We start from the raw sequence: 19,061 nt of genomic DNA, 5'->3' as shown, positions 1-19,061 counted from the left end.
GCAGCAAGGCCTCAAGTCCAGTCCTGACTCTCATTCGCGCAAAGCTGAGAACTTACACAAAGGAACTGATTCCCGTAATCAGCAGTGCTACTGTAAAGGTCTCCTACAATGGAGTGGTGCACAAGCTACCGGGCGATGGTCCCATGCTGCTCGGCTGGAGCTGGCAGGGAAAGATACGCTGGAACTGGGCGCTCTCGTCCGTTGATGACACTTCATGTGCCCAGGTCTTAAACAAGTTCCCCTCGCTGTTCGAACCAGGCATCGGGAAGTTCTAAGGAGCAAAAGTGCAGATCCACCTAATTCCAGGGGCGCGACCCATCCATCACGAGGCGAGAGCAGTACCGTACATGATGAGAGAGAGAGGGTGGAGATCGAACTGGACCGGCAGCAACGAGAGGGCATCATTTTGCCAATCGAATTCAACGAGTGGGCCAGTCCAATTGTTCCATTCCTCAAGGGAGACGGCACCGTCAGAATCTGTGCTGATTACAAAGTAACTATCAATCGTTCCTCCCTGCAGGATCAATACCCACTAGCAAAGGCAGATGACCTTTTTGCGACGCTGGCGGGAGGAAAAACGTTCACGAAACTGGCCTTGACCTCGGCCTACATGACGCAGGAGCTGGAGGAATCATCGAAGGGCCTCACCTGCATCAACACGCACTAAGGTCTCTTCGTCTACAACAGATGCCCGTTTGGGATTCGATCAGCCGCGGCAATATTCCAGAGAAACATGGAAAGTTTACTGAAGTCAGTCCCGCGAATAGTGGTCTTCCAGGACGACATCTTGGTTACAGGTCAAGACATCGTCGAGCACCTGCAGAACCTGGAGGAGGTTCTTAGTCGACTCAACCGCATGGAGCTCAGATTAAAACGCTCAAAGTGCGTTTTCCTGGTGCCTGAAGTGGAGTTCCTGGGGAGAAGAATCGCAGCGGACGCCATCAGGCCCACCGATTCGAAGACTGAGGCAATCGAGAACGCACCGAGGCCACAGAACGTGACGGAGCTGCGGTTGTTTCTAGGACTCCTGAACTACTTTGGGAACTTCTTACCGGGTCTCAACAAACTGTTAGGACCACTGCACGCCTTACTGCGTAAAGGAGACAAATGGGTATGGGGTAAAAGCCAAGAAAATGCCTTTTTAATAGCTAGAAAATTGTTATGCTCAAACAAATTGCTTGTGTTGTATGATCCATGTAAGTGTTTAGTACTAGCATGTGATGCGTTGTCGGACGGGGTCGGGTATGTATTGCAACAAGCTAATGAATCTGGGAAATTGCAACCGGTTCCTTATGCATCCAGAAGTCTGTCTAAGGCTGAGCGAGCCTACAGCATGATTGAAAAAGAAGCATTAGCATGTGTTTATGGGGTAAAGAAAATGCATCAATATCTGCTTGGGCTCAAATTTGAATTGGAAACTGACCATAAACTGATGATAGCTTTTTTCCGAAAGTAAGGGGATAAATATGAATGCATTGGCCCACATCTAGAGATGGGCACTCACGTCCGCGTACAACTAAGCCATCCACCACAGGCCAGGCACAGAAAACTCTGCAGATGCTCTCAGTAGGGTGCCATTGCCCATCACGGGGGTGGAAATGGCACAGCCCGCAGATTTAGTCATGGTAATGGAAGCATTCGAGAGTGAGCAATCACCCGTCACAGCCCGACAGATTAGAACCTGGATGAGCCAGGACCCCTTACTGTCCCTAGTAAAAAGCTGTGTGCTTCATGGGAGTTGGTCCAGTGTCCCATTGGAAATGCAGGAAGAGATAAAGGCGTACCAGCGGCGCAAAGATGAAATATCTATACAGGCAGATTGCCTTCTGTGGGGGAATCGGGTACTGGTCCCCAAGAAGGGCAAGGACACCTTCATCAGTGATCTCCACAGCACTCACCCAGTCATTGTAATGATGAAAGCGATAGCCAGATCCCACGTGTGGTGGCCTAGTATCGATGCGGACTTAAGAGTCCTGCATGCACAAATGTAACACGTGCTCGCTGTTAAGCAATGTAGCCAGGGAGGCGCCACTAAGTTTATGGTCTTGGCCTTCCAAACCGTGGTCCAGGATCCATGTCGACTATGCAGGCCCGTTTTTGGGTAAAATGTTCCTAGTGGTTGTAGATGCGTACTCCAAATGGATTGAATGTGAGATAATGTCGGCAAGCACGTCCGCTGCCACCACTGAAAGCCTGCGGGCCATGTTTGGCACGCACGGCCTGCCTGATGTCCTTGTGAGCGACAACGGGCCATGTTTCACCAGTGCCGGTTCAAAGAGTTCATGACCCGTAATGGGATCAAACATGTTACATCTGCCCCATTCAAACCAGCATTCATTGGCCAGGCAAAGAGAGCAGTGCAAACCATCAAGCAGGCGGCTTCAACAAAGTACATATCATGGGCCCAAGTTTCGAGCCACGCCTAGAACGGCGCAGTCCCGACCTGGACGTCCGTTTTTCGCGCCACAAAGTGCGCCTAAAAAAACCCTCCGTATTCTCCACCTCCCTGCAGGCTCTCTGGCCCTCGGCGCAGCGCAGCGCAGCAGGAGCTGTAGGGGGCGGAGCCAGGTCCCTGCGCTGAAAACAGTGCCGGGACCTCTGCACATGCGCGCTACAGTGGGCACGCAAGTGCAGTAGCTCCAGGCGCCCAAAACTGTGTGGGAGGGGCCCGAAGCACGCAGCCCCAAGCCCTGGCCAAATGGCCTCACTGGGGCTGCATGAATAAGGCTCCTCCCACGGCCAGCTCCTACTTCCTCCCGACCCAACTCGACTCCCGCTTCCTGCCTCCCGCCCCCGCCACCGGACCGGACCGGACCCGACACCCGCTCCCCCCGCCCCCCGGACTGGATCCGATCTGACCTCCCTCCCCCCGACCTGACCTCCCTCTCCCTCCCCCCGAACCGAACCGACCTCCCTCCTACCACGCCCCCGACCCGACCCAACGCCACCTACCTGTAAATCTGGTGCTGGGGATGGGCCCTGCCCGAAGTCTCGGGCCCGGCCCGTTCAGCCTCCCTCCCCCTTCTCCTTCCCCCCCCACCCCCCCAATCTCCTTCCCCCCCCCCAATCTCCTTCCCCCCCCCCAATCTCCTTCCCCCCCCCCAATCTCCTTCCCCCCCCAATCTCCTTCCCCCCCCCCAATCTCCTTCCCCCCCCCCAATCTCCTTCCCCCCCCCCAATCTCCTTCCCCCCCCGAATCTCCTTCCCCCCCCAATCTCCTTCTCCCCCCCAATCTCCTCCCCCCCCCCCAATCTCCTTCTCCCCCCCCAATCTCCTTTATCCCCCTTCTCCCCTTTATCCCCTTCCCCCCCTCTCCCCTTCTCCCCCCCCATCCCTCCCCCTTCTCCCCCATCCCTCCCCCTTCTCCCCCTTCCCTCCCCCTTCTCCCCCTTCCCTCCCTCTGCTCCCCCCTCTCTTCCTCTACCCCCCTCCTCCCCTCCCCTCGCTGTCAGAAACAAAGACACTGACAGACAGAGAATGAGAGACACACAGACAGACAGAGAGAGAGAGACACCGACAGAGACACACTGAGGGGGGCATCCCAGCACGCTGTTGGAGGGCTCCCGGTGCTGCAGTTGGTAAGTAGAAAATGTTTTATTTATTGATTTTTTTTTAAAATTATTTTTTATTAATTTTTTTTGATTGATTTATTGGTTGATTTATTGATGTATTTATCATTTATTATTGATGATGGCTCTTTATTTGTAAAACTGAAGTGTTTAATGTTTGTAAACTTCCCTTTAAACAACCCCCCCCACCATTCCCTACGCCTGATTTGTAACCTACGCCTGATTTTCTAAAGTGTAGACAAGGTTTTTTCGAGCGTACAAAAATCTTTACTTACTTCATTCTAAGTTAGTTTGGAGTAAGTTTTCACTCACGAAACTTTGAAATCAGGCGTAAGTGGCCGGACATGCCCCCTTTTGAAAAAAAAATTCTGTTCCAAAGTGAAACTGTTCTAACTGACTAGAACTGGAGCAAACTAAATGACGAGAATTCCGATTTCTAAGATACTCTGTTCTACACCAGTTGCTCCTAAAAATCAGGAGCAAATCATGTGGAAACTTGGGGCCCATGATAGTGCAAATGTGTCACGCGAAATTGAAATCAATGATTCTGTATTTGTGTTGAACTATGGACAAGGTCCCAAGTGGCTTCCTGGCACTCTTGTGGCCAAAGAGGGGAGTAGGGTGTTTCGGGTCAAACTTTCAAATGGACTCATCTACCGGAAACACTTAGGCCAAATCAAACTCAGATTCACAGACTATCCAGAGAAACCCACGTTGGATCCTATCTTCTTTGACCCCCACAACATATACATGAGTGGCAACCGACACCGCTGTTGACCACGAAGCAGAACCCATCACCCACAGCAGCCCAGCAGGACTCACCACACCAGGCAACCCAGCAAGGCCAGCTGCACAGCAGCCCAGCGAGGGCCCAACAAGCGATTCACCAAAACCAGCATTTGCACCGAGACGATCAACCAGGGAAAGAAAGGCCCCAGATCGACTCGCCTTGTAAATAGTTACACTATTGACTTGGGGGAGGAGTGTTGTTATATATGTAAACCTGTAAATACCTTGTGTAGCCACCAGAGGGCTCATTCTCTGAAGTCCCAAGGGATCCCACAATCCCTTGGGAGCACCTGTACTTAAGGAGGTCTCTTAAGGAGAGGCACTCTGGAGACGTGCAATAAAAGACTCTCACACTTTACTTTGAGCTCACAGTATCTAGTCAGACTCTTTATTCATACATAACAGTTTGGACCGCAGGCTCTGTTGTCCATTGGATGCGGGTTTGAATGGTACCATTGAGTTTCATGAACTTTTGAAACTCCATACTGGTGAAGCAAGATCCGTTGTCTCTTACAACAATGTCAGGCAGACCATGCGTAGCAAACATGACATGAAGGCTCTCAATGTTAGCTGTAGATGTGCTGGATGACATGATTGTACACTCTATCCACTTGGAATAAGCATCCACCACAACTAAGATCATCTTTCCCAGGAAGGGACCTGCAAAGTCGATGTGGATCCATGTGGTCGTGGCCATGGTTTAGATGGCCACGACCACAGACTCAGCGGCGATTCCGCTGGTGCTTTACTAAGCTGCATGCATGTTTTGCACTGATGCACACATGATTCCAGATCACAGTCAATTCCAGGCCACCATACATAAGACCTGGCAATGGCTTTCATCATGACAATACCGGGATGCATGCTATGTAGATCATGCACAAATTTCTCTCCGCCTTTCTTGGGTATAACAACACAACTACCCTACTGTATATAATCTGATTGAATGGATAGTTGGTCTTTGTGACGGATGTAAGGTTTGGTCTCCTCGCACATTTTCTTGGGTATGGCAGACCAATCACCAATAAGGATACAACTTTTCACAACCGATAATATCTGGTCCTGGCTGATCCAGGTCTTAACTTGTTGGGCCGTGACAGGGGTTCCTTCACTTTCAAAAGCATCCATGACTAACAGTAGGTCTTCTGGTTGTGGCGTTTCCACCTCTGGTGTGGGCAATGGCAGATGGCTCAATGCATCGGCATAATTCTTAGTGCCAGGTCTATGGCGAATGACATAATCATAGGCAGATAATGTCAGCGCCCACCTCTGGATGTGGGACGATGCATTGGTATTGATACCTTTGTTTTCCGAAAACAATGAAATGAGTGGCTTGTGATCTGTTTCCATTTCAAACCGAAGACTAAACAGGTACTGATGCATCTTTTTAACCCCATACACACAGGCTAGTGCTTCTTTCTCTACCATGCTGTAGGCTCTTTCCGCTTTGACAAATTTTTTGAAGCATATGCAACAGGTTGTAATTTGCCCGACTCATTAGCTTGTTGGAGCACGCAACCAACTCCATATGATGAAGCATCACAGGCCAATACTAGATGCTTACACGGATCATAATGTACCAGCAGCCTGTTAGAGTGAAACAGATTAGTAGCTTTCTCAAAAGCTCTATCTTGAGAAGCACCCCAAACCCAGTTGTCGCCTTTTCTTAGCAGCATGTGCAGTGGCTCTAATACGGTGCTCAATCTAGGTAAGAAATTACCAAAGTAGTTGAGTAGACCAAGGAACGAACGCAGCTCCGTCACATTCTGAGGCTTGGGTTCATTTTTGATGGCCTTGGTTTTCGAGTCTATAGGCCTGATACCGTCAGCAGCAATTTTCCTCCCCAGAAATTCAACTTCCGGTGCCATGAAGACGCACTTCGAGCATTTCAGTCTGAGTCCCACTTTGTCCAGACGATGTAGAATCTCTTCCAAGTTGTTCAGCTGTTCGGCGGAGTCACGACCTGTGACCAGTATGGTCATCTTGGAACAGGACGGTTCTGGGGACAGACTTCAGTAGACTGTCCATGATCCTCTGAAATATGGCTGCAGCCGAGCGAATTCCAAAAGGGCACCTGTTGCCAATAAACAGTCCTTTATGAGTGTTGATGCACGTAAGTTTTTTCGACGTGTCGACCAGCTCCTGTGTCATGTAGGCCGACGTCAGATCCAGTTTTGTGAATGACTTCCTCCCAGCTAGCGTTGCAAATAGGTCATCAGCCTTCGGTAATGGGTATTGATCCTGTTTCGAAACTCGGTTGATCGTAACCTTGTAGTCTCCACATATCCTGACAGTGCCATCACTTTTCAACACGGGAATAACGGGACTGGCCCATTTGTTAAATTTGACTGGTGATATGATCCCTTCACGCTGGAGTCTGTCCAGTTCAATTTTGACCTTCTCCCTCATCATGTTCAGAACTGCCCGAACTTTATGATGGACGGGTCTTGCATCCGAGTCCATGTGGATCTGCACCTTGGCTCCTGTGAAATTGCCAATGCCTGGTTCAAACAGTGAGGGGAACTTGCTCAGCACTTGAGCACATGGAGTATCCTCCTCCAACGACAACGCTTTGATCTTGTTCCAGTTCCATTTGATTTTTTCTAACCAGTTCCTGCCGAACAGCATTGGCTATTGCCTGGAACAATCCATAACAGTAAATTGTGAACCGCACCATCATACGACACCTTGATTACTGCACTGCCAATCACCGTTATGAGTTCTTTAGTGCACGTACGCAACTTGGCATTGACTGGACTCAGCTGAGGCCTCACAGCCTTAGTATCCCACAGCCTGTCGAATGTCCTCTGGCTCATTATTGATTGACTTTCACCCATGTCCAATTCCATCGATACCGGCACGCCATTAAGTTTTACATTAATCATTATCGGATGGCTTTTTGTTAGGAACAAATACAGTCCATACAATTCCTCCTCTGGTATCTTGGATTGCATATCCGGATCCGTGCTAGACTGGTCATCATCCTCCTCGTGGTGTGTCGCAGCACGCTTGCTCAGTTGCGGACACATGCGCTGGAGATGCCCCATTCTCGAACAGCCTTTACAAATATACTGTTTAAATCGATACTGATGATGCCGATGATTTCCCCCACAACACCAACACGGTGTGATATTGGATTATTTCCTGTTGGCGGACTTTGAGCAGCCACAGGTTTCGCGTATGCAGTCGGGTAGGGCCTGCCATATGCAGCTCTGCCAAATGACGATACTATCTTGTTTACAGTACTTGCCGTGTTCTAATTTTTCAATGATATCTGCTTTAAGCTTTTGTCCGTCGTCATGCATGATTGAGCAATCGTGATGGCCTTGCTCAAATCCAGCGTCTCCACCACCGGTAGCTTACGCAGAATCACCTCATGGTTGATGCCGATTACAAAGAAGTCCCGCAGCATGTCTGCCAATGCAGTTTCGAACTTACACGGTCCAGCTAGACGTCTTAGGTCAACAACGAATTCCGATACATCCTGACCCTCAGAACGAACGTGCGTATAGAATCGATATCTTGAAATGATGATGTCTTCATCTGGTTTGAGATGGTCACGTACCAAAGCACACAATGTTTCATAGTCCTTGTCCATTGAACTTAAGGGTGAGAGGAGATTCTTTATGAGTCCATAGGTTTTCGGACCACAAACCGTGAGAAGGACCGCCTGGCGCCTAACTGCGTCTGCCTCTTTCTCCATTTTGTGGGCCACAAAGTACTGGTTCAAGCGGGCTACAAAGTCTGCCCAATCTTCTCCCTCCACAAATCGCTCCAGAATTCCAATTGCGCTCATTTTTGCATGCAAAATTTCTTGTTACCTCATCGGCAAATGTTGTGTATGCAATAACTCAATAGACTAAATACTGTAAACTCCGCACAGGTACAAACCTGGCTATACTTTATTAGGACCCAAAGTGATTACATTACAAGGTGGCTGACCTTTTATATCTGGGCCGCATACACATGCGCACAACCCAATGACCTCCGACAGTGGTGCCACCTGGTGGCTAGTAAAACCAAGCATACATACATGACAGTCACTTTGGCCAGTTAGGAAACTGGACCAGCTGTGGAGAGCCACCATGGACTATCGGGTGCTCAACAAAAACATCCCAGCCTGCGTGCCCACAGTCGCAGCCGTAGTTGATCTGATAGGGAGTTTTCCAGCAACCACAACCACATTTACCGTGCTGGACATTTCAAATGGGTTTTGGTTGATTCCCCTGAAACGGGAAGACCAGTACAAGCTTGCCTTCACTTTTAAGGGACAGCGGTACACATGGACATGCCTTCCCAGGGATTTCATAACAGCCCCCCCGTGTTCCACCAGTGCATGGCAGACGCCTTAAATGGATTCAGCAGACCTCAGCAGTTGGTGTAATATGTGGACGATTTGCTTTTGTTCTCTGATGAGGGGGAGGAGCATGGTCCACTGGTGGCCGAGCTGCTGAGAGAGACAGGGTTCAAGGTCAATCCTAAGAAAGCTCAGATTGGTCAGAGGGAAGTAAAATTCCGAGAGGGCTATAGACGAGGCCAAAGGGAAGGCAGTACAGGAGTTAGCAGCTCCCACGACAGTGACAGGGGTGAGATCCTTCCTGGGGCTCATGGGGTACTGCAGGGATTTTATTGAAGATTACGTCACCACGGCAGCCCCTCTGCTTCGGCTCCTCCGCAAGGGAGTTGGATGGGAGTGGGATGAGGACTGCACGGCAGCGTTTAATCGCCTCAAGGGAGACCTGCAGACGGCACCCGCATTAGGGGTGATTAATGGTGGGGAGGACTTCTTTTTGGAAGTAGCAGCCAGCGGGGACAGTTTGAGCGTGGTGCTGCTCCAAGAGCGGCATGGCAAACTGAGGTCTGTGGTGTACTCATCAAGAGTCCTCACAGATGTAGAACGGAGATATTCCAATTGCGAGAGGCATCTCCTAGCCACGCATTGGGCTGTAAAGCACTCACAGCTCTTTACGGGATTGTCCCTGCTCGTTCTATTAACCCACCATACCCCCACTCAGGTGTTATTAGATGGGAGGATAAAAGAAAGCCCACTGGACTTTATTGCTCTCACAAATGCATCTGAGAGTGCAAGGCCTGAGTGAGCCCAAGTTGGCCGCCAACATGATCTCACCAGGAATGGCCCACAAGTGTACGGTGGAAGGGGTATGCGACGTGGACGTAGGATTCAGAGCTGGGTTACACCCAACCGGCCGCGAGATCTATGTCGATGGGTCTAGTTCGGTAATGAATGAGGAGCGTTTCACTGGGTGCGGGATTTATGACCCTACGGCTGAGATAGCAAGGGCCATTAAACTCCTGAGGGCTCAGCACACCGAACTGTCAGCCGTGGTGTATGTTGTTACCCACGCCGACGAGTTCCCGGCCCCATACACCATCTGCTCAGATTCCATGTTTATGTGCAATTCGTGTACTGAATACTTGGCCATCTGGGCTCGTCGTAGTTTCACATCCGCAGAGGGGAAGCCCTTAGCAACAGCATGGTTGCTGAGAAAGGTCTTAGAGGCCACAGGGACCCCGGGAAGTCATTACATTCACAAAGTAAGGGCTCACTGTAAGACAGAGCCCAGAGGGGAAGGCAACCAAAGGGCAGATGAGTTAGCAAAGGAGGGAGCCAGGGAAGGAGTTTTTTGGGATCCATATGGGTCCAGCCCAGTAGCAGCGATCTGGGACAAAGGGGGGACATCAGGGAGTGCAGGGGCAGCATTGGCAAGTCCAGGCACAGGATCCCGTCCTCAAGGTCGACATGGAGCAGCTAGCTAAGGGCAAGAAGGTAGAAGGTCCGTTCGGGGTAGCAGGTATCACAGTGAAGGAGGGGATGCTCTTTAATGGGGATCGGTGGATAGTTTCTGAGATGCAGGGAATTCCTCCAGTTGGCCCACGGGGGCGCAGGATGGGACACCCAGGGCCAGAGACTACCTGGCAAAGGGTAGAACAGGCAGGGTGGTGGCCGCAAATGCGCAGACTGGTGTGCGCGGCGAACAACCCCAAACCGCAACGTAGGGAGGTTCCCATGGGGCACACAAGTCGGTACAGGTCGATTACATCGGACCATTGCCCACCACAAATGGGGGGGGGGGGCTACAAGTGCTGTTTGGTCCTAGTAGACATGTTCGCCAAGTGGGTGGAAGCCTTCCCTTGCCGATTGCATTGGCGATGGCATTGGTGATGGCAAGGATTTTAGTAAGGGAAGTGTTCTCCAGGTGGGGACTGCCACAGATCGTGGAGTCTGACCAAAGGAGCCACTTCACGGGGCAAATCATGCAGGCCACCTTGAAGGTTCTGGGGATAGAGGGTAAATGGCATGTGGCTCACAACCCACATTCATCAGGGGTGTGGAGCGACTCAATCGGACCATCAAAGAAAGTCTGCGGAAGGAAACAGGGACGTCCCCAAAAAAGTGGGATGAGGTCCTGCCGTTAGTTGTGATGGGGTCTGAGCCAGCCTCTCCAGAAGCACAGGGTAATTCCCCGCATGAGCTCATGACCAGGAGAGTCATGCACACGCCCACCCATATTCTGGCATCTGTTCTCACCGAGGGTCAAGTGAGAGAAGTAAACCTGGGATAAGTTTGTCAAGAATCTGTACGAGAGGTTGAAGCAGATTCAATAGCAGGCAGCCAGTAACATGGGGAAGCAGCACCAGAGTAATCAGTTGCTGCTCGAGCCCCAGAGAACGCATGAGTGGAAGATAGGGGACCAGGTGATGGTCCGAAACTACGCTTGCATAGGGACGTTTGAGCCATTGTATATGGGACTTTACAGTATAGTGGATAAGGCAAGCCCCATGGTTTACACGGTTAAACGTCCAAGGCGCACAAAGTGGTTCCATGTGAACCAGTGTAAGTTGTTTAACCCGGGTGAGGAAAGGAAAGAAACACCAAGGCTCTGTAAACAGCATGGTGGACACGGGTCTTCCTCCCATAGTTTGGGACAGCGAGGACCCCGTGATGGGGGCTATAAGAAGGAGCAGCAGGATCCCACGGCCAAGGGTGTCGTGGACGCCTCCTTACACGCCAACCAGGAGCCGTAAAAGGCTCAGGCAAGGGGCCCTAGTGGGGCCACCCAGCAGCACGGGTGGTATTGTACAAAGTGTTTTGGTTAGTTGTGAATGAAGCCAGGCCTGTGGAAATAGACCCTCTCACAGCAAGGTGCTTGTTAGTTTTGTTTTGCAGGAAGCCGAGGACGAAAGGAGACAGCCCTGAGACTGAGCATGATTTGGATGTTGACCAGAACAGGGCCCAGCAGGAGAGGAGACACAGAGTTGTCCTTCCTCTACGGCTGTACTGGGGGGAGCGGACCCACTGTGACACAGGGGGGTAAGACAGGGGACACGGATGGGATGGCAGCCTACTTCCATGAAGGAGGGTGGCTGGGGTCGAATGCGACTGAATACTCCAGCCACGCCGGGTTCACATACGGGGAGGCTTCCATACCATGTCCCAGACTGAAGGTCACAGCCACATAGGTTGGGGTGACCGAGGGAAAGCGGTATGTTTGAAGTGCAAGGGACACATCCCCCTGGGACGCTGGTGGTGGCTCAGGAAACTGAGTCAGGACACAGAGATCTAGACAGTGGACTGCGAGAGACTAACAGATCAACAGGGGGGAGTGGAAGTGTACTGGGACAAGTGGTGGAAGGAGGAACAGGGAATTTATGTGTGTATGTGGGGGTCGAAACGTATCTGCCCAGCAGGTGTGTCGCTTGCCTTTTTGCTACAATGGCAGGATTCCGGAAATGGAATCAGAGTATGGACTTCTGTGTGATCCCAGACCCTCCCAACACAATAAATTCAATGGAGCTTGTCGCAAATAAGATGAAGCCCCTGCCAACAGCCCCACCGGTACAGACGACAGAAGTTAGGTGTCCTGCCACCACACCAGGCCAGGGAATGGTTTAGTTTTAGTCCCGACCGGGAAGGTTTTATTCCAGGGGGTGCGTTACGCGGTCGAGTCGGTCATTTTAAACTTAACCGGGGTACATCTGCCCGAGCGGATTCCAAAAGCAACTGAGCAGCTGCATGAGGCTCTCATTAAAGAAATGTTCCGCCAGTTCTTTGAACTCAGTTATGGGAATGTGAGTCGCTAAAAGTTGTACGTCATGGGAGTGTACGATAACGTTAGTCCGGGGAGGCAGATGCGAGGGGTGCTCAATGATGTCGCTACGGCGTTTAGTGCGGGTACATCTCTCGTCAATAGTATGGACGATGTACAGCTGCAGGTTAGCAGTTTAAAGGACCAACCAACAAAAAAAAACAAAAGAAATGAAAAAAGAGGGCAGTTAAGTGTTTGGAGTGTCCCCCAGATCGGGGGGGGGCACTTGATCTAATGTTTATTTTGTTCTCCCCCCCCCCCCCCTCCCCACCCCCCAAAAGAGTTGTCGAGCTGTTGGAGGCGTGGCCTAATCATTTGGAGCTGTGCTGCAGTGAGGGAAGGTTAAAAAAATGTTTTAAAGGACCAGCTGTGGAAGATCCTGGGGGAAGGGAACGAAGTGTTACGGTCGGAGCTACAGGAGGACCAGGCGATGACTATTCACTTAAAAGAGGTCATCGCGGAGCTGGAGACACATGCTAAAACGGTTAATGAATTATTACGGGAGGACAGGAATGCCTCGGCACAGGCAGCCATGAATGAAGTGTGCATGTTGTACGGTGCCTGGTTGTTAGGCGAAGGAGCAGTAATTTGGAGGACCACCAGCAAGGTCATGTCCCATCGTGGGTCAGCAACCGGCAGCTCACAGCACTCAGCCCGTATCATAATTCGATGTCAGCTCCATTTAGCTTCCGCGGCCTACCCAGTCCCAGTAGATTGCAGTCGGTCCAACCACACAGTTATGGGAATTGTGTTGCGTATGCCGGTAATGGGTGGGACACCACAGCCAGCACCGGTATACAGAGTGGAAAACATTGGCGTCTTACAGGAGGGGGTGCACGTGCGGTACCATGGGACCCCACCGTTTGTAATAAAGTGGGAGCACGCCACGACCGGCACTGACCTCAAGGGGTGCCAGAGCAGGGGCGCGCACGCCATATTGTGTCCCCAGCACTTGAACGCGTTTGATCGGCCAGAGTGTGGGTTTGAATCAGAGAGTTCAGAGCCTATTAATTGCACCATGGAGGTGATGGCCCAGAGCCATGTCCCACCTCAGGTAGCATATGCAGGCAACGGGACGTACTGCATCACGATGAGTGTGGACTATTACCCCGTGCACTGCGACACTTGGTGTCCGGTCACCGACACGACTTTCTGCTTCAAATCCTACAACGAAGTTCAAGTGGCCCAAGAGCGCATCCTTCCAATCCCAGAGCCATCCACGGTACACGTCACGGTGAACGACACAATCCAGAATCTGCAGCAGTACATCATACAGTTCAGATATCAGATTCTTTTTCTGCCCGAACACCTCACAACGTTAATAAAAGCCATCGAGCTCTCGCAGAAACATTATTTTACATTGAAATAGACAAACCGGAACACAGTGGGGAAATTAAATGGATAAATTCCCCGCCTTGGTGGGACATTGGTTTGAATGTAAAAGTTCCTCCGTGGATCCGGATTTGCTTGCACACTTTTGTAATTATACAGTTTCTCATTGTAATGTATTTGTTGCAGCTGTCTTGCAAAAGGTGAAGCAAGGCGCTCCAAAGTCGACGGGGGGCCTTGGTTAAAGGTTGAACCTGAATGTTTTTCTCTGTAAATATGTTGTACGAATATGTTTTGTGTTGTATTTTAAGGGATGTATTCGGGGTGTTTAAAAATACAGTATATAGGGTTGGTTGGAGGCCATGATGTTTTTTCACCAGCGGATGTTTGATATTCCAGAGAGATTCTTGAAATATCAAAGAGGGGTCTGTAAGCATCGGCGTAAACATTGACACAGACTTCAGGATTTTGGACTTTAAGTTTTGGACATTGCTTTTCCATATTTCATTTACTGCAGAAGAGCTGACAGCATGACAGGCATGTTTCACAGGAATACACTTTAGGTGGGTGGGGATAGTCTGGGATGGGTCAATGGCTGAAAGCAGGAACCTCATCGCAGAAAGATGGCTGATAGGGGACCCCTTTGTCATATAATAGGAACCCATCAGTGAGAGATCAGGTAAACTGGTCAGTGCTCAAGCCATCATCCTGGATGAGATAGCTCCAAAGCGTGGGAACCTCAGGACAAAGGAAGCTATTGGGCACCCAGACTCGTTGGAGCCTTTATCCCCAGCAAGAGCCCAGTAACAATGGCACAGGCCGGAGATGTGATTCATGTTCTTTAGTTGGACTGCCTCAGGAAAAGGACTGGTTTTTGGCGCGAGGATTCAGCAAGCATTTTTCAGGTATAAGAAAAGGCAGTTTGCTGCTATTTCTCTCTCTCGCTCCTCTTCTACGCTTGCTTGCTTCGTTCAACGCATTCAAGGACCAAGCACTCCGTCTGGGATGGAGAGAAGAAACCATCATCTATGAGCAAAGAGAGCCTCGCTATTTCGACTGGGAAGCTGACCTTAAGACTGGGACTTGGAAACCACAGATTGGTACGGAACTAGAAGATTCACCTCATCAGGAGAAGCAGCGAATAAGCCAAAGCGGTAACTGGTGAGCATTATCCCAGCCCACACATCCTTTAGACCACTGAAGGGGTGTCATGTGTCCCAACCAAGCCTTAGGGGTTTAGTGGGGAGGTCCTGCGCGGATCATAGGCATACGTACAGTCTGTTGAACAGATCCGATGGTGGATTATTGATCCAAGCAGGGGTGTTTTAGTCTTGGGTACTTTGCAATAGGGACCTGTTCAGACGGGCCAGTGTTGTGTGTTGTACTGTGTTTGTTTTACACCAGCAGGGTGTGTTTTACTGGAAGTAGATGTGTGCTTTAACTTGAATAAAAGCATTGTGACAGTTGAGACCGAAAGATCTGTCTATAACTGAGTATTCTGTTCACTACTATAATTGTCAGGACTAGAACTGTTGTAAGGGGCTGGTGGGGGGGCGGCGGATTTGAGAGTGGGGGGTGGCAGTGGTGATTCAAAACCACCATGGGCAAAACCACTTAAAGGGAGAGGAACAGAACTGGAAATGGCCCTCTATCATTGGCCACGTTAACTCCAGCAGAGGACATCTTAGGAGTTGCCAAGCAACTTGTAGTGGGAGACAGAGACAGGGTGACATTTCAGCAACCTGGTGACAGAATTACATCTCATACAGTCACATGGCATACAGCAGTCACTCATATGGGGACATGTCAGCTGCCAGTGCATGTTCATCATGTGCATAATCGTATCGAGCCCCATTCATGACATGGCATTTCTAAATCATCTCTTTACTCTCCCACAGGTCAATCAAAAGCCCCCGCCAGCAGCCGCCCCCCCCCCCCGCTCCCCCCACTATCCAGTAGGAAAAGTAAAACAACTCCTTAGAGGAGCTTCCAGCTTCTGAGGGTTCACCGTAACCAGAAATAAGCGCACCCAGCACCAGCACAGATACGCACACCTTCGTGGGTCCTACACGAAATAGAGTAGTGTTGTCACCTGATGTGTCACAAGTCACAAGTGAGCAAGAGACAGGGACAGCAGTGGTGACTCCTCGCCACAGGGCATAGGATGCTTCAAGCTCTGCCCAGCTGCATGCAGACACTGTGCCTTGGGGGCCATTGAGAAATAGGGTGATCCTAGAAGTGCAGGAGGCTCTGACAGGTTTTTCAACTGCAATGTCTGAAAATGTTCAAAGAATGAAGGAACTCATCTCCAACATGAGCACCACTGTGTCGCAGGCAATGGCGACTGTAAACTCCTCCACGGAAAGGATGGCCACCGGCATGGAGCAGGTAATGCGCCATTCACATGATGACATGCTGTTTATGGAGAATAGATAGCAGAGGTTCAGAGACCTCCTGTCTAGGAGGGATGTCAAAGTATATTTGGGTCCACATGTCCCACTGCTGTGCAGCAAGGTGTTTGCCAGCTCCTTGTGAAGTGTAGGTGGCCCATGAGAGGGATGATGCTAAGAGGGGCGTGGAAGTGGGAGCACCTCTCAAAGCACTCAAACCTCTCCCTCGCTGCCTCCTCCTCAGTCAGAGCCCCCAATGCCTCCTGGAATTGTGACAGCTGAGTCTCACCCTGCACAGTCGCAGGAGGAGCAGACGTTGGCAGGGCCATCAGAGGATCCAAAGCCAGAGGATATCCGCCAAAAGTGTCTACGCAGTCGCAGCAGAGAAAAGAGCAGGCTGCTTCTACCTCTGCTGAAGCCACAGAGGTTGCACCTCATAGAAGCACGCGTAAGTGCAAGATGACACCGATGCAGATGAACAAGGGTAAGCAAATGGGTGTTTAAAGAAGTGTTTCTGTTAAGGTTCTGATACTCCTATGTCACATATAAAACCATTTATTATCACCACTTTCCGGTCAATTTTGTTTGCTACTTTGGAAGTGGCTTAGTGAGTTGGAGCGAATGGGTGCGTATGATGTGTGCACGCGCCCAAAGATGCCCCGCAAGTTCCGAGTTTAGGCGCGCACTGTACATGCGCCTAAACCCGGCACTTGCGTCGCATGCATCCCCGGGATAAGGGAGTCCGCAGACGCCCAACTCCTGCCCAGCAAATATCCTTAAAACTTGCCTGCTTTTATCAGCGTAAGTGTTTTAAAAGATCAAAAAAAAATTAGGACTAATTTTTATATTAAAATCCCTGTCCATTAAAGTAAGTTTATTTTTAATACTATTAAAACATATTTTTAAAAATTTCAAAAAAAGAATTTGTTTTCTAAAACATAAAATTTAATTCAATTTCTATTAATTTTGAATAAGTGAGGTGTTTTTTTAAAATTTATTTCTTGTGTTTCTGTATTTTTGAGGTTATTCCTATTCATAGTAATGGGAGCTCTGTACAAATGGAACTCATCATTACTATTAATGGGAATATTACATTTTCATTGGTAGTCCAGGTCCACGTGATCCCGGAATGCGTGTATGCTCCTGGGATGCGTTGGCTTCTGTGCTGGGCTGTGCATCTAGGCCTCGAGCGGAAGTGTTAATTCCTCCAGGAACACCAGGTATTTTCGTAATTTTTTTTGTGGTCGGAGACATCTGTCCGTGGGAAGCCTCTGACCGCAATTTCTGGGCCAATGTTATCTCCAGCAATGGGAGTCAGTGTGAACGAAATGGCTTGGTCATTGTCTGGACCGTTTATGGTGTTGTTGGGTGGTGGTGGCGGGGGCTGGGAGGGGCGGAACCTGGCGCAGCATGTGGCAGCCATATGGGTATAATGTGGGAGGTTAAGTAAATCTGGCCATGATGAAGCCATCCACGTCCTCCCAGGCAACAGTGCGCTGGTGGGATTTGGACCGCAGGTTCCTCATGCTCCTTCTCTTCATCTTTCAGCTGATGCTCCTCCTGCTCCTCTGACGAAGCTGTGCGCTCAGAGCCTTGCTCCTCGTGCAGTGCTAATCCTCACTGCTGCACTATGTTGTGCAATGCACAGCAGACGATAATAGTTCTGGAGACCCTGGCTGGTGCGTACTGAAGTGTTCCTCCAGATAAATCAAGGCATCTGAAGCACATTTTCATTATGCCTATTGTCTGCTCTATGACACATCTGGTGGATATGTGGCTTTCATTCTATCTCTCCTCAGCCTCAGTAATTGACCTCCTCAAGAGTGTCATGAGCCACGTCTTTGGTGGATAGCCCTTGTCTCTAAACAGCCAGCCGGAAAGTCTTTTTGCAGGAGCGAAGAGCTGAGGGGGTGTGGACTGGCGCAGGACGAAAGAGTTATGACAGCTGCCAGGGAATTTGGCACCCACATGCATGTTGATCTTATGGTTGCAGACCAGCTGCACATTGAGGAATGGAAGCCCTTGCGGTTGACAAACATACCTGATGGCCACATGTGTGCAGTCGATGATGCCCAGCATCTGTGGGAAGCCAGTCAGAGTGGCAAAGCCTAGTGCCTGTTTAGTAACACTGGCTTCATCAGTGGCAAAGTTGATATAATTGGCTGAAACAAGGCATCGATGACCTGTGTGCATCTGTGGGTGGCCGACTGTGAGATGCCTCAAATGTATGCTGCAGATTCCTGGAAGGAGCCTGAGGCAAATAAATTGAGGGCGCTGGTGACTTTGACAGCCACTGGTAAGGCATGTCCACCAGATGCCTCTGGGCTGCAGCTCTTGCTCCAGCAAGTTGCAAATTTCTGTGACGACCTGGTGCAATATCCTGGGCTTCCTTTGGCATTGCTGCTCAGTCATGTTGAGGAAGCTCATCCTCTGCCTGTATACCTTATGATGGGGGTATCGCCTCTGGTGCGATGTAGCCCTGCGCTGATGCCCTCTGTTGTGTGGTGCATCAGGTCATTGAGGAGAAGGTTGGCATTGCTGTTGCTGCTGCTGGTGTGCCTGCTGTTGTTGGTGCTGGGGCTCATCGTGATCCGATTCTGAGTACCAAGGTGAGACAGTATAATATATACCCATGCTGATGTAATAAGTGGAAGGTCAAGTAAGTCACGAAGCAATCTGTCAATGGTGTGATAGGTTGTAGCAATATTCCCTAATTTGCTGAAAACATTTGCAACCTCTAGAAACCTAAATCTGTACTGAAATGAACTCAGCAACAGCATTTCCCTTAGAAAAGTGACCAGGTGTCAGGTGGGAGTATTTATTGTACTTTCCATTCTCTGCAGTAATGATTTCGATCAATGGCCACTGAACTTCCG

The 19,061-nt window shown here is 50.1% G+C and overlaps 1 protein-coding gene across 2 annotated transcripts in view; it reads left to right on the top strand.

Moving 5' to 3' along the window:
- The window catches only part of LOC139245784 (uncharacterized), a 38,771-nt gene extending 23,510 nt beyond the window's left edge, over positions 1-15,261 (top strand). For both annotated transcript variants that reach the window (XM_070871299.1, XM_070871291.1), the window contains one exon: positions 11,535-15,261. In XM_070871299.1, the coding sequence (XP_070727400.1) occupies positions 12,897-13,835 (939 nt within the window). In that variant the 5' untranslated portion in view covers positions 11,535-12,896 and the 3' untranslated portion in view covers positions 13,836-15,261. The remainder of the gene's footprint in view (positions 1-11,534) is intronic.
- Positions 15,262-19,061: the final 3,800 nt, after the last annotated feature.

Source organism: Pristiophorus japonicus, chromosome 2 (genome assembly GCF_044704955.1).
Source record: "Pristiophorus japonicus isolate sPriJap1 chromosome 2, sPriJap1.hap1, whole genome shotgun sequence".
In the NCBI taxonomy this organism is placed as follows: Eukaryota; Metazoa; Chordata; class Chondrichthyes; family Pristiophoridae; genus Pristiophorus; species Pristiophorus japonicus.
Note: the sequence above shows the minus strand (reverse complement) of the source record. Positions and strands in the feature narration are given on the sequence as shown.